The sequence below is a fragment of the Penicillium subrubescens genome, assembly GCF_028828155.1.
Source record: "Penicillium subrubescens strain IBT 31985 chromosome Unknown utg000003l_segment0_segment0, whole genome shotgun sequence".
NCBI lineage: Eukaryota > Fungi > Ascomycota > Eurotiomycetes > Eurotiales > Aspergillaceae > Penicillium > Penicillium subrubescens.
The window spans coordinates 814,597-835,380 of record NW_026643153.1 but is presented as its reverse complement, the minus strand read 5'-3'; the positions used below and the strand labels follow the sequence as shown (position 1 = coordinate 835,380).

General features: G+C 44.6%; 2 protein-coding genes across 2 annotated transcripts; one reads left to right on the top strand and one right to left on the bottom strand.

Annotated features, from left to right (window-relative positions):
• Positions 1–9,152: 9,152 nt before the first annotated feature.
• On the bottom strand, positions 9,153–10,143 carry N7473_004393 (MAK1-like monooxygenase; the record flags this gene model as incomplete). Its single annotated transcript, XM_057150333.1, has 5 exons — positions 9,153–9,243; positions 9,356–9,440; positions 9,498–9,624; positions 9,684–9,763; positions 9,798–10,143. 5 exons carry the CDS (start codon positions 10,141–10,143, stop codon positions 9,153–9,155), a joined length of 729 nt encoding a protein of 242 aa, XP_057010443.1.
• Positions 10,144–19,239: 9,096 nt separating this feature from the next.
• Positions 19,240–19,974, top strand: N7473_004392 (uncharacterized protein; the record flags this gene model as incomplete). Its single annotated transcript, XM_057150332.1, has 2 exons — positions 19,240–19,262; positions 19,482–19,974. The coding sequence occupies 2 exons, from the start codon at positions 19,240–19,242 to the stop codon at positions 19,972–19,974; spliced, it is 516 nt and encodes a 171-aa protein (XP_057010442.1).
• Positions 19,975–20,784: the final 810 nt, after the last annotated feature.

Below are 20,784 nucleotides of genomic sequence, written 5' to 3'. Positions count from 1 at the left end.
CTGTGATAAACAGGCAGATACTATAGCAGTCCATGCTTAGGATGGCGAAATCACTTATGCTCAGTTACATAAACTTTCTTCTTCCCTAGCAAGACATATCATTGCCCATAACTTTGGGGGGCCGGGGATCATCCCGCTCATATTTAAAAAGTCTATCTAGACTACCATAGCCCTACTCGGGGTAATAAAGGCAGGTAGCGTATTCCTTCTTATTAACCCGGCCCATCCTGTCTCGCGACTGCGAGAAATTTGTGCAATCGCAAGAGTAAAGCTCGTCATTGCATCTCAACAACAGACCGACCTAGCCCGAAAACTCGTTCCGGATATAATTACTCTAGGCGAGAATAAGCCTGCAATCATAAAAGCCAGTTTACATAGCAAATTGAGACCGGTCTTACCCGAGATTCCAGCATACTACGTCTTCACCTCCGGTTCAACTAGCAAGCCTAAATGTTTCTGCGTACAGCACGATGCCTTTGCCACAATAGCTGCAACTGTTCCCGTGGCTATAGGTCTCAATGCCACCAGCCGGGTGTTCCAATTTGCTTCGTATACCTTTGATGCCAGTGTTTTTGAACATCTTGTATGTCTTGTGATAGGTAGTACCCTATGTGTTCCCTTAGACTCTGCACGGTCTGACTCTGTTACCGATGCTATCAACGAATTCCAAGCCAATTTCACGATTCTTACTCCATCGGTAGCCCGCATCTTATCACCGACTCAAATGCCTAGTCTCCGTACGCTAGTCATGACAGGAGAACCCATGAGGAAAGAAGATGTTGATAAATAGTCTTCATACCTCTAGCTTGTCAACGGATATAGCCCGTCTGAGTGTGCTGTTTGCTGCTGTGTGCATTCCTCTATAAACTCGACCACGGAGCTCGGGCAAATCGGTCGTCCCCTCGGCGCTTGTCTATAGCTAGTTGACCTAGATAACCTTGAGAAGATAGTTCCAGTCGGTGCCGTAGGTAAGATCTTGATCGAAGGTCATACCGTAGGCAAAGGTTATCTATCTAATCGAGATCGGACCACTGCGGCTTTTGTTGATACTCCTAAATAGCTAGCAGAATTCCGCTTAGGCACATCGAGGCAAGTGTACAAGTCTAGTGACTTGGCAGAATATCGGCCCGACGGGACATTGCGATTGCTTAGAAGAAAGGATTCTTAAGTCAAGATCCGTGGGCAAAGGGTCGAATTGGTAGACGTAGAGCAAAAGCTCAGGATATTTTATCCTCAAAGCACAGAAGTCGTCGTAGAAGCTATCGACACGAATCGCACCCTAATACTCATTGCTTTTGTATCTCACCAAAGCTCAGCCGACACTAGTGACGATAGCGATTTCCTTCGCCCACTAGATACCTTATTCTACGCGGAGTCTCAGGCGGCATACAACACATTAGCTAAGTCATCCCTAAATTACATAATCCCTTCTATCTTTTTCCCTCTTACATACCTTCCCACAATTATTACCGGCAAGGTCGACCGCAGGCGTCTGAGGATTCGAGCTGAGGCATTGTCACCATTAGATCGGGCCAAGTACAAAAACCCATCTGCCACCTTCGATTGCTTATACACCCTTGCTTCCCCGACACAAGACGCTCTTAAGGGGCTATAGGCTTAAGTGCTCAGTATCGCGCCAGACATAATTAGACCAAAGCATGACTTTTTGGAGCTTGGAGGATCTTCTATCGATGCAATGAAGCTAACAGCGCTTTGTTAGAAGGAAGGCTTTGCAATTCGCGTTGCATCTATTCTTGCTCATTCGGGTCTCCAAGAAATGTCTTTAGTCATCGAAAACCACCGGGACCAAATTGCATCCCCGCTGCCTTCATACAAGCTTGACCACAACCTACACGACACGTTAATTCGCGATCGGTTGATTAGCGAGATAGATATGATTGATGTTTTCCGCACCACAGAATTCTAGAGATGGAACCTCGAGCAGCCCTGTGATTATCTTACAATCGAGCTACCGGCGGATATTGATATTAAACGCCTTGAAGACGCATAGAGAAAGGTGATCGCAAGGTATGCCGCTCTGCGAACGGTTTTTATCCTATATCAAAACCAAATACTCCAAGTGGTACTGAAGGGCTGGAAAGACAGAATAGAATTCATGGATGTACAGGAAGAAATTCCTCCTGTCATTGAGGGTTTAATTCGCGAAAAGTGCAGGCAGTTTCCGCCTTCTGGGACGTTCCACTTTTATCTCACATTTTTATCCAGCCCGACGTCTCGGGTCCTCTTAGTCAGGATCAACTATACCCAGTACGATAGAATCTCACTAGGAATTTTGTACAACGACTTCATATCTGTATACTCCGGTCAAGAGCTTGCAGTGTCAGAGGACTTTTCGGATTATATACGCGTTCGACATACCCAAAGTACGCCAGAAGCGTTCGACTACTGGAGAAAAGCCCTCGACAATGCCACCATGACGGTTTTGAGCCAGTCTCAACCAACATTGCAACGAGATATTGTTATCCACGCGGAGGACTTGGCCCGGCTATTACCTCCCAAAGGAATCACGCTCGCCACTTTGCTCACATCTGCATAGGCTTAGACACTCGCAGCATCCACTAGCTAGTTAGATATCGTATTCGCCTACGTATCCAGTAGCCGCGACGTCCCTATAGATAACGCGGCCTATTTTGTCGGGTCAGCCGTCACTATAGTACCTATGCGCCTCACTTTGCAGCGATCCTAGACAATTTCGGATTTATTAGGGGAAGTGCAGAATAAGCGGATTCTCACCGCTCTATATAAAGTAATCGACTTTGAGGACATTGTCTCGCAAAGCATATCTTAGCCCGCTAGCACACAAATTAGCAGCGTCTTTTCTTATGAAGACTTCGGGGAGGTTCCCGAAATCTCATTAGATAGGGTCTATTGCTTAACAAAATTCCACTTCCAAAAGACTCCGACCGTGCCTTACGCTTTGGTCTCGCCTAAAGACGGGATGATCGGAGTCAGGGTTACGGGCCGCACCGATTTCCTTTCTCGGGCACAAGCTATACGACTTTGCGGAATAATCTGCACTACTGCGAAATATTTCTCCCTGTTCCACGAGCGCCACCTCCTATAGGAGCAGTTTTCTGAATCTTGTACCTAGAGAACTCTAGTTGCGGAACGAGTATATCAAGGTACTCCTACTTAATCGATCGTACAGTTTTTCCCCTAACTCCACTCTTTAGACTTTGAAAATTGCCCCAAAACCTTACTTCGCGGTGAAGAATAATAGATCAGTCACACGTGTCCCAGTCATATTTGAAAATTTCTGGGTCCTATTACATGCAATGCCTGTCCCTTACGGGAATATTATCCCTTCACTAAGCAACAGTGTCTTCTAGAATGCGCTACCTTAATAATTATATCCAATAGGAGGTTTCCAGGCTTGCATAATGGAACTTCATTCACAAGCGTGCATAAGCCATAAGTGTCCTTCCAAGGTGGCTAAAGATATATGAACATCAAGCGATTTGATAGATCTAGTCGCAGGGACTATCGACGCAGAGAAATCCACTCCCTTACTTAGAAACTTGGAAAAAGCAAAAAAAAAAAAGGAAAAAGAAGAAGAAGAAGAAGACACGCACAATGCAATAGGAAGAGCAAAAATGAAGTGCTGAACAATATACAAGGGCAACGGCCAGCTCAGCTAGCTAAGTGAATGAGCCTGTAGCAAGTATCCATGCAAATAGATCTCCACATCGGTGTATACGGTTCATGCTTTGCGATCAGTCAACCTATAGCTAAGCCAACCATTAGGTTTGTGCACAGTGACTCCAAGTCCTATCGACTCTACCCCTTTAGCTACCAAGATATAGTAGTTTGCAGAGCACCTTGTATATAAAAATTTTCGTGGATTGCATTAGGAGGCCTAGCTAAAAATGTAAAGCAATTCGACGGAATACTAAACATACCAGACCATCATTTAACCTTGCGCCTAATACTTAAAGCTGACGGTTACGATCTTCTCTCACTTTCAATTATGTTAACACTCTGTCACACAAAGCAAACTCTAAAGTCGTTACTTCAACTATATTCGACGTAAAGTTACCTCTTGAACAAGAAACTACATCGCCTTACTTGGAGCAAGCATTGCGGTCATAGGATAAGGTCAACAAGCTCTAAGCTAGAGGAAAGGTCCTCTTAGATAGCGAGAATCTCGATATTGCGAGCGTGATTGCTGTTGCTAGGTATGTATCTGACCGCCGGATCTTCAGAAAAGTGCTAACAAGGAAAAAAAAAAAAAAAAGGCACCATTCCCAGGCCACTGTTAGTCCCAATGGTGATATTGCCCAGCGCGTTGAGTCTGGGGTAAAATAGCTGCGGGAGTATCTCGCCAATAGCTATCAGGTCTACGGTATGTTAGCATAAAGTTACCTTCAATGTATAGTGAATTGATAGAATTCTTAACAGGAGTTACTACGGGATTTGGTGGTAGCGCCGATTCCCGCACTTTGGACTTTCATAGACTGCAAGCTGCTTTGTTGCAGTTAACTCAGACTAGGGTCTTGTCAGAATCTGACTTAGACCCAGCGAAAGCAAACTATAACATCGGTTTCCACAGTATGCCTGTATCGTGGGTACGCGCCACAATCGTAGTACGATGTAATCATCTCCTTCGTGGTCATTCCGGTGTTCGGTTCGAGATCATTGCCTACCTGCTTAGACTACTCGACCTCGGGATAACCCCTGTGGTCCCGTTGCGAGGCTCAATCTCTGCCTCGGGAGATTTGATACCGTTAGCATACATCGCTAGAATCCTGGAAGGTAACCCCGATATCAAGGTTCACTAGGAAAGAGAAAAGAACGGAAAGACAGTTATCATTAGCGCTGCGGAAGCTCTGGATATTGCTAGACTTAAGCCGATTGTTTTGGGACCCAAGGAAGGGTTGGGTCTTCTCAATAGTGCTGCTGCGTCCGTAGCAGTAGCAAGCATAGCCATATATAACACCAACCAGCTGGCTATCCTCTGCTAGTCCATTGTAGGTATATCATGCGAGGCGCTCCTGGGGAATGCAGAGAACTACCATCACTTTGTTGCCGCTATTCGCCCCTACAGCGGCCAGCTCGAAATTGCTCGGAACATTCGTCATTTCGTGCGTAGTTCGTCCCTACTAGAGACGTCCGAGACTAAGAATCGCACCCGTACCGGTTTGTTTCAGGACCGTTACGCGCTCCGAGGTGCATCGCAATGGATAGGCCCGGGGCTAGAGGACCTCCTTCTTAGTATTAAGCAGCTAAGCACGGAATTGAACTCTACCCAGGATAATCCAGTGATTAACACACAATCTAGCGAAGTCTATTCGGGATGTAACTTCCAAGCTGCTTCAGTGACAACCGCGACAGAAAAGACACGCCTAGCTCTGCAAATAATAAGAAAGATACTCTTTAGCGTCTTATCCGAGCTAATTAATCCTGATTTGAATCGCGGGCTGCCTTCCAACTTATTAGCAGACGACCCTAATCTTTCATTCACTATAAAGGGTGTCGACATCAACATGGCTGCCTATATGTCCGAACTCGCGTTTCTGGCCAATCCAGTCTCATCGTATGTGCAATCAGCAGAGATAAATAACTAGCCTATCAATTCACTTGCATTCATTTCGGCGAGATATACTATACAAGCAGTAGAGGTGCTGTCTCTTATAAGTGCAGCTCACCTCTATGTTGCCTGCCAAGCGCTGGATCTCTGTGTTTTGAACGTCACTTTCTAAGATACCTTGGACGAAGAGATTCGAATTGCTACTCAGGAAGTTCTTAACAAGCTAGCCGAGGAGCCTCTTGCATCCCTCTAAGCTGAGCTAATCAAGACAGCTCGGGATATATAGGTAAACTCCGCAAGAGAAACCCTTCACTTACGTACGCAGCTTGTCGCGAACGCTATAGCACCTCCCGCAATAGACATACTTGGCCAGCATAGGCCTTTATCGACGTATCATACGGATTCACTTTCAGCAATCAGTGATATGATAGCGCGTGTTAGGTCTAGTTGTATATCTCTATTCGAGAGCATACGCGAAAACGCCTTTTCTGAACTACAGACCGAGAGATACCTTAGGGATAGGGCCAAACTGCTGTATCAATTTGTCCGAAACGAACTCAAAGTACCCTTCCATAGAGGCCTGGTTAAATATCCTACTGTGAAATCTGGATCCGGACTTAATCGTAAGCGCAAAACTATCGGATCCTGGATTTCTATTATCTACGCGGTAATTCGTAGCGGGCAGATTACGGGTTTATTAATAGAAATAGCGAACTGCTTCGAGTGTCGCAATTGTAACAGGCAGAAGAACGGGTTGAACGGAAACTATATTACGTGTGACGTAGACGCGGTTATCTAGAATAGAGTAAACCTGATTACATCCCTCAAATTGTCTACAATTTATTCTTTGTTCAGTATAAACTCAATTTTCTATTCCTGCCTCTTTTGCTCTTCTATCCGTCTCACTTCGTATTAGTAGGGCCGACAATTCTGCAATCCTCCCACCTATTAGTTTCTTCCTCCTTTCTAATCAGTACCCACGTTAGCGATGCAACCTTTCCAGTGAGAAGAGAAGTTTGGATACCTTACATCATCCCCTTGCCTTTATATCTTCCCTTCAGTATCCTTATTCGCTAGGTTTGTATTAGATATGTGTCTAGGACAGATAGTAACATTGAGCGGCAACGAATCTCCACTACTATCACTACCAGTTGCATGATAGAACGTATCTAATAGATCTGTAGAAAGTATGTCTATCGCAGCTGTCTGCCCTATCAGATCCATAAAACTACTAGCTAGCCATTCATAAATATGACATAATGCGGCCTAACGGAAAATGTGACAAACCATAGTGTGATCAAGGAGAATGCATACCTCCCTCCCCCTTACTTTGTGGTGCAATAATGCGAACAATACGTATTCTCGAATTTGATTTGGAAAGACTCCGGTGTTTACCGATGCTACTAAAGATATATAACGGACGCCCTTAGTATTCTTTTGACTTTGGAAACGCTCTGAGGAGCACACTGCAAATCTCTCTGTTATCCCAAAAATAGACATACCAGACAACAGAGTCTTTACACTAGCGAGTAGTTTCCCGGAACGTATAGCAGTTCAGGTATTCTTGATTACAATCGCCTTCTTGGTTCTCTAGAAACATATCCAGCTTCGCAAACTTCTGAATTCCGTCATCTCAACGCCCATTAATATACTTTACCTAAACAGATTGTATTAGAAACAAGACTGACGGAGCTGGGAGTAGGTCTACCTTTGCTGGAAATACCCGATCTAGTTATCAGACCGATCGGTAGATATACCTACCTACCTATTTCGGTTCCCGAATAGGTAAGGCAATATAAAGTTTTTTAAGGGTCGGGCGAGGTCTCGAGAATAGGGGAGTGAATTTGGCCATATCTATCGTATCTAGGCAGGGAGTACTCCTGAGGTATACGTGAATATTCTGATAGTGTATAAAGGAAAGTGCTAACAGATTTCAGGGTACTTACTAAGCATGATCAGATGCCCGCTGTCTTCAAAGACTCTCATTTGCATATAAAGTCAACGAATTTTGATACGGGATAGCTATTCGGCGAACTCGTTAGTAAAGCGTTAGGTCTACTTAATAGCGGGGATTGGAATCGTATACGAAATATCTTTACGCCGCCGTTCTATTAGGCTAAGGTGGTCAACTTCCTGCTAGTAATAGAGCGACGGGTGCAGCAATACCTTCAGGAGCTACACAAGAATCCTAAGATTCACCGCAACAGTACTCTCATCCTGAAGCCTGCGGAGGACCTTCGCCTCGTGTCATTTTGGGTTCTCTACAATATCCTATACGGAGCTATAAGTCCGGAGATAGAAGCTTAGTTACTCGAAATTGTTGAAATCCGGGAGAAGGTATAAGCGGGTGTTACCGCCGGGGGTTTAGCCCGCCTATCAATCGGACGTTTCCTGCCAACTCCAACGAAACATACCCTAAGAACTTTTCGGGCTATATAGGCTGGTTTCAATCGTCAGGCCGCCGACCGAGCTCGTAGCTTGTTCGACGGGCTCCCACCAATCTACGACTTCTTCTCAGCCGTGGACTCTGGCAAGCTCTCTGAGTATAAGATACTAGATACCATAGATAAGATACTCTTCGCAAACCTTAACGTCACTATCGGCAGTCTGTCGTAGGTGCTCGTTTTTTTAGCTGCTCACACTAACGTGCAAACGGATTTGCGACGAGAAATTGTGGAGAATAAGTCTCAAGCTTCTCCGGCTGTCTAGGACGAGTATATCTCTCAATCCTCTACACTACTGATGGCTTATCTTCTGGAATCTGCTCGGCTACGGCCTATCGTATCTTTCTCTAGGGCACAAAGTCCCCCGTCGGACCGTTAGGTAGACTAGTATGTTATTCCAGCCGGAACTAATGTCACAGTTAACATTCATACTTTAAACAACGACGACTAAGCCTAGGGAGATAATCGCTACCAGTTTAATCCACGACGTTTTTTACAAGCAAAGAATCCGTCCGAGTTCCGTTATCGACTTTGGCGCTTTGGATTTAGCCCCCGGCAATATCTAGGGAAATATCTCACCGACCTGTTTCTGAAAACCTTGCTTTCGCACATCCTTGAGAATTACTCGATTCAGATAAAGGACTCGTCCCAGCGGTCGATGGACGATTTTAAGGGTAACTCGAATACGTGGATCAATCTTGCTGCGGAGGACGTTGTGTAGGTAAAGATCACTAACTCGGAGTAAAGATCGATAACAAATTATTCTAGAGTCGACGATTCTTCTGTAACTAACATCCTGAAATTATGCTTCTTATAGGAATTTTCTATGAAATCAGGAAACAAAAAGAGGATCGAGAACAATAACTCCAGGAAAGATGATGATGAGGTATAAAATAAATAGTACTGAAGAGGAAATCTTACTTCTATTCGATTTTTGTTCTCAAATATTTGATAGCAAAAAAAAAGACAAGTATTATTCTATATCTCTAATTCTATGATTTGGTGATTCCCAAGGCTTGTTTCAGGCCTGTGAAATCATTTGCTCGATGTAATCCTTCCTCGGGAATATTTTAGGGGACGTAGTCCTTCCCTGATAAGAATGCCTCTCTCACTTTGGGAAACTCCTTATATGTTGAAGATTGGCAGTCATGTCCGAGGATCTAGGTGGGTCGAGGAGTTTTGATTAAGTTTGGATTTTTCTTGATTGCTTCCCAGTCAGGACGATGCCACGAATCGTGGTTCTCCTTTCCTCTAGATTGGATAATAGTAGCCTGTTAATATCTGCGCTTGATTATTAGCTATCGAGATTATACAGGAGGAAATGTGCTTAATCAAAGGCAACCCTAAGAGCTAAGTCCCTCACCTTATTTTTTCTGCAATTTTGAGCCCGAGAGGCACGTTGTCCTTTGTGGCTAACTCTAAAGTAATAGCTAGCACAGCAGTATCTTCTATTGCCTAGCTAGCCCCCTGGCTAGCTATAGGGAGATAAGGATGGGTAGTATCACCGGTCAGAATGATACAACCTAGCGGCGACAGCCAGGTATCTAAGGGGGGTCTTATGAGAATAGGAAAATTGATCGCCTTCTTAGCTAGCGTATACCGTATAATAGGGGCAATCTTGTCCCGGCAAGGCTAATCCTGGATTTTGTCTACCACGTACTACACGTTGGCCGGAACTGTCCAGGACTCACGAGCGTCGCCGTCGGGATCAGGGTAAGTAAAGATCTATATAATAGCCTTTCCCCGTTTGACGGTACACATAGTGATCTCGCTGTCTTTGCCTACAAAAGCCGATACCTAATCACTTTTACCAGCGCCTTTGAGGAGCCAATGTGCTGTAGGGTCTGAGAGGATCTCGCTAACGTCAAAGTAAGCCCGAAAAGCCGCGTAGCCTAAGGACACAGGTGCCGGATCGCTGCCTGTCACAAAACCTCTGGCCTTACTATAGAGGCCGTCGCTAGCAATGACACAGTCTGCGGCCACTTTACTACTATCAACAATTATACTAGTATTAGAATCTGTCTCCCAATAGTCGGTGACTTTAGCATTGAATCGCACCTCGACTCCAATGTCTCTTGCATACTCGTAAAGTATATTCGCTAGGTCGCACCTGTTCAAAAAGTAGCTATCGCCGCGGCGGAATCCAGTCATTTCATTCGTGACAATAAATTTCCTAGCTTAGTTATAGATATCCACAGCTCGAATATAGCTGATTTGAGCTTCAAGTAGCTCATAGACGCGTCCGTTTCCCTACTTAGCTAAAATCCGAGCGGCATTACTTCCAATACCTATACAGTCTCCTGATATAATATAAGCCTGATATTCTTAGACTGATTACAAGTCGGCTCACCTTAAGGGCGCGGTGCTGAAGCCTTTTCGAATACCGTGACTAAATGTCCTTTGCGATAACACTCGATGGCGGCGGCTAATCCTCTAATCCCAAGTCCGATAATAATAATATTGATTCCACTTGATCGCGGCTCCGCAATGGCGGCTGGCCCCTGGTTCGATGGAATTAATAGAATCGTTATAATGAATAGTAGTGAAGAGGTTGAGTTAGCAACGAGGGCGCAATAAAAGGAGTAGAAAGAACCCCGGTATAGTGCGTGTGATGTATTCCCTTCATTCCATCGGAACGGAAATTAACAAATTGATACAAGGGTCAACGCTAGAAGCTAAATTTTCATGTTCTAATGTATATAATGAGTAGAGACCTACTCCTTAGCCCTTACTTCAAATAGTACAGAGATACAGACATTTCTTCTAAAAGGTCCTACGGCGGAGCTAGGTCAACGCGTTATCTTTTTCTCTTATCTTGCAGCCGGTGCCTCGTTATCAAAACCCGGATAACATTCTTACAGTCACTAGCGAACTCAAAATTTATAGCTAAGGGCACCTAAGATTACCTATCTTACGCAATACGCCGTAGTATTAAACAAACATAACTGTAGACATCGGTGAATCTACGTAGTCAGTCCTTTGAAAGTCACGAATCTCGGGTTCACTATTGAGCTATAGTTTAAAAGCCTGCTAACCCTCTAAGGACTTTGTGCTGATTATATATCTGTCACAGTCTATACCTGTTCTCGTCAACTTAGACTTGTTTACAGGGTACGTAGAATTGCAATATTGAACTAGATTGATCGATAGTATGATCTTACGGATCAACGTATATTCTTCAAACTGATTTTCAGTCGCAATTTTTAAAGGACAAAGGTGGATTTGACAAAAGAATAAGAGTCACCGTCTTATATATACTATGCTGTATAAGCCACGTTTTGGCGTAACCATTACAATACTAACAAAGGCCCTTTTGGCAGCCAACCGAGTCCATCATTCTGAACTCTAAACGCTAAAGTTCCCGAAATGTGTTTAATAACTCCAATCACACACTTCGTTTACCTATCCAGTCCTGACTATAGTCGGAGTCGAAAACAGATTCCCCTTTATATATCTGCGAAATTATTTCTCGGATCCTACTTTAAAATGCCCTAATCCTTATTAGGCTAGCGGTAGAACACTTCTTAATATTAAGAATACTGTAGAACCCTTATTTTTACAGGACGAAGGTACCGCGTAAAATACAGTATTCGTATATAGTATATATTTACTAGCGACCTCCCTCTCCCTCCTACGAAGTTGTGGATCTCCTTAGGCTATATACTTTTCTTCTCGCCGTAATTGAGAATCGCGAAAAGGACCCTCGCGATATAGCACCTAGACTTCCTATTCTAAAGCTACACTTTATTCGTGATACGATACAGAGCCAGTCACTAACCACGTCTTAAATAGCTAATGCAGCGGAATATAGCGACCGTATAATCAAGAATATTCGTAGGAACTTGCGGCTCTTTAGAAGCGTGCAGGCCCCCTTAAATCGAATTAGCCGGAGACGAAGCATAACGCCGATGCTTAAATCGCTTTGCGAATATCTACTCGAAAAGCCCGGTCTTTACCTTGATGAGATAGTCGTGTTTCTATGGGATAAGTTTCATACCTTAGCAACCACTTCTAGCATTAGGAGGGCCCTCGCTTCTAAAGGTTGGTCCAAAAAGACCGCTCGAGAGAGGGCTAAAGAACAAAGTGCCGATCTGCGAGAGTTATATCTTCACAATTTGTCGGACTTTCAGTTATACCACCTAGTTTACGTCGATGAATCTGGATGTGATAAATGAATCGGGTTCAGACGGACAGGCTAGTCACCCCTTGGCGTAGCTCCTGTGCAAGTCTCACAATATCACCGTGACGAGCGGTATTAGATATTACCTGTATATGCCCAAGATAGAATTGTTCTTTCTTGTGTCTTTCGTGGCGCTACGGACGCCACTTTGTTTAAGGACTTTGTCGATAAGCTTCTTCATTATTGTGGAAGATGGCCAGAGCCGAAATCTGTACTGGTCATGGATAATGCGTCGTTCCACCACACTGAGCGGATCGGGCAGCTGTGTGCAGCCGCGGGAGTAAAACTAGTTTATCTGCCACCCTATTCGCCTGACCTGAACCCTATTAACGAGTTCTTCGCCGAACTTAAGGGCTTTATTAGACGCAACTAGAGCTACTTCGAAGAAGATCCCGATCGAGGCTTTGACTCTTTTCTCGAATAGTGTATTGATAAGGTTAGTGCAAAAGAAGCAAGTGCTAGAGGCTATTTTCGCCACGCCGGTGTAACGGTAGAAGAAGGGCTGTAATTTCCGTCATTCTAGGTCAAAAATGAACTTCACTAGGCTTAGTTACTTAGTGAATTTAGGGGATTTCCACTAAAAGAACTGGAAATAGAATAGCTCTTAGCCTGTACAGATTTACTGTCGATGAACGTTCGAGCGGTGGGAGAGAAAAGGCTGAGGGATAAATTCTGTGTTCTGCTGTCTTTGACAAGTTCCAAGATACTTGCTACTGAACGGTCATCTAATATCTAGTTACAGTCGATTGCAAACTCGGCGTTACCAATCTATATCTGTCACTTGATTGTGGGTCTTACTGCTAAGACTTTAGTCTTAAAAAGAGTGCTGTTTAGTTGGGTATAGTGTGTACTGTTTTTCTCCGCTGGTATAGAACCTCCCTGTTGTGATATAAGGCAGTTGCTGCTTAGGAACGAAGCCGCAACATCGGAAATAATTCCTGTCTATCTATACGAAGACTAAGTTGATTTCCAATCAACTTGGACGTTATGTTGTATATATAGCCTCTTGTATCCCCTTAGAAATAAGGAGAAGTAAGCTTCCTTTTGTATTACAACAAAAAGTAAATTAAATCGTTAGGCGAACTTATTTCACCCGGTCCTAAGGAAAGTACAAATAGATATTTATAAATAAATTCTTAGGCAAATTAATATTATCGCACCAAGGATATTGATTTAGTGGTATGACATTAACATAAAGATAAGGTTGTTAACCTCCCGTTAAGCCGTAGACCCGTAAGATATCCTAAATGCGTTGACCCGTCTTCTCTGACATCCAATTCCTCTATATCCCGAAGGACCTTCTCAATATAATCGCCTGCGCCGCTCAGTTTTATGATAAGCGTAATAGCACAATGGACATCGAGTAGCCGGCGGATAGCGGGTCTATTGTCCGATAAGGGCTAAGGAGCAGCGCGAGAGCGACGGGGAATATATACTATAGTTCATCATACCTCACAGGCAATATCACGTCTCGCGAAGAATACATTTAGCACGCAATTAATTTATAATACCTGTATAGTCCCTCAGAAGCCTATTTGCCTGGTCTCCGCTCCAGCCTCTCGAGAGACCATATGTAACGTGATTATGCTGTGTAACTGCATCTGTGGAGTAGCTATACATTTCGATCCATTAGCTACTACACTGCCAAGGTTGCGAAGCCGTGAAGACCAATCCACTCTATATAATGCAGGACGTTGCACAAATTATTTGTGAGCTATCTTCGATTGACTTATAAGTGCGGGGGATCTATTCTAGGTTAACCAAGATCTTGCGTCCCGTCCCCTACTTAGATGATAGTAGAAGTTTAAGCCCGAGGCAAATTATATCTATGTCTATAAATACCTAGTGAAGATAAAATGAATTTCAGTGTGGCTGGCTGGAGAACCATAGACACCCGCCCCCTACTCTATACACCGCTAGACTACTGGTTAGCTTCTTTACTAACCTTTTCTTCTATTAGTATTTGTTCTAACTTCTAGCATAAACCGATTCCCTTAGTAAATTGGGATGTTATAGTAAGTTCAGTGACACACTAGTCCCAATGTTGAAAAGCCAGCACTATTGTAACTATTGAAGAGTTATAGGAGCTCAATCCTAGTATAGCATCGTGTTAGTAGCGGTATAATCCGTAGTACATATCACGCTTCCATCCTTGAGAGGTTTTGCTCATTGTGGAGCATCACTTCGTATATATTGCGTCCTGTATTCGGCTGTGGAACTCGTTATACAGACATTTACGTATACTTTTTGAGTGGCAACTGTTCGATTGGTCGTTGCTCGCTACTAGTCTCGTCTAGACTCCGTCAGGAGATATAAATATTTTTGAGGGAAAGACTACATAAACCCCTTTATCTCCTGACTGTCTCTAGTTCATCATTTTCAATCAATCATCAATTCTAAACAAACATCTTATTCATCATGTCAGGAGCTTCCATCGACGCTGGATACATAGAGTCTTCTAACGGTTAAGGCTATGTCTTTAAAGGAGATCGCTATATCAGCATCAAGGTCATTCCCGGCACAACCATCGACCAGATTATCTAGGGCCCGAAGGCATACGCGGAGTCTTGGAAGTCGCTAGTCTAAGCCGGATTCACTATAGTTGACGCGGTTATCCCAATTCCCGACAACACAGGCTCAATCTAGGTCTTCAGTGGCGTTAAATACGCTTGCATCAATTTCAAAGATAACAGGGTTACCTTCGGCCCTGCACCTCTCACCGGCAATTAGCCCTCGCTTAATAAGGCTGGATTCCCTACTATCGATGCGATCTTACCCACCCCGGGAGAGTCCAACCATACGTACGTCTTCTACAAGGATCAGTATACGCGCGTCACCCTGACTCCCGGCAAGGCTAAAAGCTCTATTGTTTTTGGCCCTGCCCCTATTGCCAAGGGTTAGCCGGCCCTTATTAGCGCAGGAATTCACCGCCTTGATGCGGTGATTCCTGCTCCGGGCTTCCTAAATAATGCGTACTTCTTCCTAGGAGATAAGTACGCTTGTCTTACTGTTGAGCCGGGTACGGTCCAGGACAAGGTTGTATTTAGACCTGCTTCGGTTGTGAGGCACTAGCCTGCTCTTTAGGGTCTCTAATTACGGTAGCATAGACTACTGTGTTTGAAGGGGCTGAATATTTAAAGGATAACCGCTGTAATATTCGCTGAGTAGTCTTTCTAAGTTGCAAGGCGGGTTTCAGGGACTTTGAAGCCTAATGTTGAGACGCGGTCAGACGAAGAGTTTAGTGTTGATCCAACTTTAACGCTAGCTATAAGCAAAGAAGTATATAAAAGATTGGAATGAATCATGACGTTTCTATAAAAACAAAGTTCAACAGTTAACCTTGGAAAGGTCTTCGCAGTTATAATGTTCCTGTTATGAGGCTATTCACATATTAATGCCTTAGTCTGCAATTAGTGAGTCGGATCACTATATCTCGTTCAAGCTAGTTGGATAAGTTAACTAGGCCCTATTACATAACTAAATCTGGCGGATATACAGTATTTCCTTTCTCCGGTATCCACCTACACACTCCCAGTTCTGGTGTTTGCCTGTTTTGTATCACTATAGAAAAATTGGAAAAATCTAGTTCTTCGGATCCCTAATACAGTTACCAGACAAAGCATCGTAGTTTAATCAGAGCCAGTTTTGGTATTAAGTTTAATACAGGAATATTAATATTCTAGACTTACTCCTAATATAGACCAGTGTATCCTAGCGGTGGGGTTAGAGAATTATTGAAGAGTGTAGGATATTGCACTAGTTTCGGGACGCACTGTACATAGCAACGTACTGTACTATTTGGAGTCGAAGCTATAGTGAGCCCTTAGCCTCCAGACCCTAGGGCAGGCAGGAAGCCTTTCCCACCTCTCCGCCGACCGTCCTCTATCTCTAAATCCGCGCTCCCCCTACACCACCCGAGCCACCTACCCCACAACGCACCACTCAAGAGAAATTTTTTATCTCGACCACCTATTCCACCATCGCGGCCAGAGCTCTGTCATTCCAAGGACAAGTGCTTAGCGGCGTCACCCCGCTACAGCTGGCCAAGAATGGCTTTCACTACTAGCCTTTCTTAAGTGGCGGCCTGGCTAGCTGCTTTGTGTGTTAGTCAGCCAGACGCCTAGTTAGCCTCCAGCGCGCACCTTCCCAAGAGTTACAGCAACTACACAGAGCAGATTGTATATAGAAAGTCATTTCCAGTGACCTAAAATATCATCTCGACTCCGCCGACTCGCTCTCCTCTTCCACCGACATAACCCCTCTGCCCCACCAGCCAGCCCCTAGCCCCTTTCTTTCCTTGCAGAGCGAACAACCCAAGAAGACGACGACCGACGCTAGTACCCAAACACAATCCAAACCAGCACAAATCGTCCTTTCCACCGCCGAGGAATTATCTAATAGCTCCCGTGCTCGCTCGCTATCTACACCGACTAACCCAGAATCACGTTTACCTCTACCAACCCTCTCGCCTCAGCCTCCCTATCCGTTACCCCCCACAACTACTCCACCCCTAAGCCATCCACTAACCTATATATCGGTCCTCCAGCAGCCTACCACGAATTCACCACAGCCGATTCTTAAGACCCGAGAACCTGTTCCTTCTACTAGACCCATACTTATAATAGAAGATTTTCACCGCCGGTTTCACAACAAACCATCACCGTTCCAGCTCGAGCCCAAGACAAGGAAACGCTTAGCTAGCTATAATCGCAACAAACCCGTGTCTGCAACAAAGTCATTATCCAGATTTCTGACGTCAGTATTGCCCGCATTCTCGCGCTTCCTTGCAGAGATACAATTAAATTCGAACAATACCACAAGGTTATAGCAGGCCCTAACGAGGCTCTAAGATCGTTTAAGAAGTGGTACACGATATATATACGTACATTGATATATAGTTGTTATATACTGAATATGGCTTAGCGAGGGGTTAGCGTAAATGAAATACATATATACATTAGTGCGGGTCTCTGGGTCGACTGAAGCGCCTCTAGTATCGCCCGGAGTATCCCTTAGATCGATGTCAGGGATATACAAGAGCTTACATTGCACTTCCATCAGCTCCAGGAACATATAAGCCAGTCCTGGGAGCTTTTTTGCTCCTGGAACCTCTAGGACAGTTCCCAGAGGCAGGCGCAGGTCCCTCGGGGATCGAGCGTGAGTGTCTCTAGGATCGGACGATTTCCTTGTCTCCTTTTCTTACGGTCTCTAGAGCCCTTATTTTAACAGAAGCAACTGCTATAAGGCAAAGACAGTTGGGATATACTGTCAATTCGGAGCAATACTAATTTGAGATTCACTTTCCTGTCTGACCTATCTCTAAAACACGAGGAAATATCAATACATATCGGGGATAGAGATAGGAGGAATGATATCACTAAACCTTATTGGTGGTGATTAGTGGGGTATGGTGGCGATTCGGGACTCCTAACCAAAAATAGACCAGATGCCCTCAAAATGCAAGGGTATAATACTGAACAAAGCGACTGCGCGGTATACCATATCGGCCAATTCTGCAGGACTGCTCTGGTGGAGATCACATCAGGCTAACGCAGGCCTCCTCAAAAACCGCTAGTTCGGAAAACAACCGGCTCGACGGAGCTAAGCGTTGAAGTCGGCATATCAAAAGATAAGGCACATAATCTGCTATAGCTAAGATACTGCCTGTGGCTTAAATTATATATTAGTGAGAACGATACTGTAGTCAACAGTAGCATAATTAACTTTAGTTAACTCAATTTTTTTTGTGGGCGACAGGACGTAGGAAAGATAAGGAGATACGCTGATCTACTAGATAAGATATACCGCCGATCAGAAAACTATGTAGCTTCGCTAGAATTTCCACAATACCGAAAACTGCGGTCTAAATAACGGGTAATCACGAGCTATACGCGTACATTAGTTGATGTTCTCAGTTGATACAGGACAGTGACTCCCACAAGAATGACGACTGGCACAAATATACTGCACTCACTGCCGCTGCGTATACACGAGAGCTACTCCTAGTATTGCGGTCGCAACGTGTGGGCGCCTTGCCTCTATACGTCGAGAGAGTAGCTAAAGAGCTTCAACAAGGCTAGTACCCTGCATTCTGAATTTGTAACTTCATATAATGTTGTCGTGACTTAGTATAATAATTATATCTATAGTATAATATGTCTTTCGGCGCTTATTTTTATATATTCGGGACCTCTGCTGACAACGTATAGTTGGTCAGGTATTGACTAGACTCACCAACACGCAAAGGTAGCATACAGCCCGGTCTATTATCAAAAACACTATTACTGACCTTGAATAGGAGTGTATTACTGACACCGAATAGGAGTGCATTACTGACCTTGAATAGGAGTGTTTTGACGACAGCGGAATGTTTGGACCAGAAATCGATCTCGGGAAGCTAGAAGGCGTGATAGAGGCAGGGTTTGAGTCATTTCTGACCGAGACGAAGTTCAATGTCTCCAAGGAACGAGAACCGAGCTCCTCCAGCAGATAGTGGAATAGACTGTCTCGCCGTGTCAGAAAAGTATTTTCTGGTTGAACGGAATAGCTAGGACCGGAAAATCTATAATATCTCGGACCGTGGCGAAATTGCTCCAGGACACTGACTAGCTAGATGCAAGTTTCTTTTTTAAAAGGGGCAAGGGCCAGGCTGAAATCGAGATAGAGTCTCAGTCTATCTTAAACGGCAAATCAACAAGAAGGACATTTTGCAATAATCAGTATAATGCTCTAAGTACCAGTGCGGCCTTCTGTTGTGTACAGCATATAGTGACTGTGGAACTTAACGGGTACCTTAAATTACCAGGACCCGACCCTTCTACAAGATTCCATGAAAAGTACTGTTATCCATACATAGGGTTAAATTGTTAGGAACATATCGTCAGTGGCTAGCAATTGCCATGTATACTTCATTTGACACCTATATACGTAGGTTATTTTGACTGAATCTCTGCTTCAGCAACTTATTCCGCTAAGGATAGTATAGTTGTTTCTTTTATTGCTCCGTAAACTCGTCTACGACATATAGCATGATAACTAGAACAAAGCATATCAGAGCCGGGATAGATATGAACACACTGCAACTCTTTTCGTACTAGGATATCTCGCACGCACATTAACTAGGCAACCCTGTCGCTTGTTATAATTTCCAGAGCTCTCTCTTCCTCCTACATAAACCCCACAGCATTATCACTAGATCTGCATCAAGCTAGAGCACGCAGAGCAATAATACTGAACATACCCACCTTATTCTAAGCGACCGTCTTAGTCCCATTACAGGCCAACTGATATAGCTCCTGGATAGGTCTAGTAGCACTGTAAGGAAAATTCTGCTCGATATTGAGCTGCACGATCTGGAACCAATACGCAACCTGCGCGGCAGAGGGCAACTAGCGAAAGTCCTACAGGATAAGCCCGTTCCGCAGCAGAACGCGGAGATAGTAGTCGATAGTCTTCCTGTTGCCGCAGGCGAGCCGGTCGACCTTGTCGGGGATATAGGACTGGTACGTGGCGAGGTTGTTCGTTTTGTACAGTTGGTCGGAGATAAGCAGGATGCCACCAGGGGCGAGGCGCTAGACGACCTGGGCTACGGATTGTTCGAATACTTCTGGGAGGAAATAGGTATAGACACCGCGGACGACGACGAGATCGTAGGGGACTTCCGGGTCAGGAAGCAGATCAATATCCTAGCCGTTGCAGAGGTAGAGGTAGACGCAGGCGGCCAGATCGGCGGGGATAGTGTCGGCGAAGTAGTCCAGCTAGCGCTAGCTAATGTTAATAGCGTCGATGCGCGGGCAGTCTAGGAATGTCCTCGCCAGATACTCGGTGATCGAGCCCCAGCCACAGCCTAGATCCAGGATGCGCTTGAATTAGGTCTGTTAATCCGCCGCTGATTACAACAGTCCTGCTAGCTCTAGCTGCCGGTCAAAATATCGGATCTCAGAAGGCCCAATCGGTCCGGGACTGGCGCCAGCGGTTAGTTCTGTTGCATCAAACAGGCCGAATTAGAAGCCGAAGCCCTCGCTTCCCAGCGCTTTCTCCCACAACTCCGGCGGGTCGTCGTAAGTCCTCACTACCTTGTCCTAATATAGGTCTGAGCGGTGGCTTCTGATCACCTGAATTTTGCGGGCAGTTATAGTGGATAGATGTAGGGATTTCGGCTTTAGGGCTAGAGAAATTGTCAATTCGTATTGCTCCTTGTTAGTAATAAAAGAAGATAATGAGGAGGATAGTCATATCGCTTTCCGTAGAGAGACTACTGCATAAAATGTCCTTCGATAAATAGATAAAATAGCTCTAAGTGACAAACCTCCTCTCTACACCGCTAGTTACCCTTTTCTAATCCATAACATTCAAGTTAATCCCGATCTGCGGAAGAAAAGGGCGGATTTATGCATGTCTAGCTGCGCCGGGCGTGGTGATATCCTCTGCGTGATTCCGATGAAGATCGGGGACAATCTGAAATGCTCGCGAGAGACAGCTATTGCAGATAGAGAGTAGAGACCTGACCTTCACGAAGCAATGGATGATCATTCTGCTAGCTAGCTAGCGACGTATCTTGGGTTGTCCCCGACTCTCTCGAGAAATCGGAGCGCCGGCCTTGTATTTTTCTA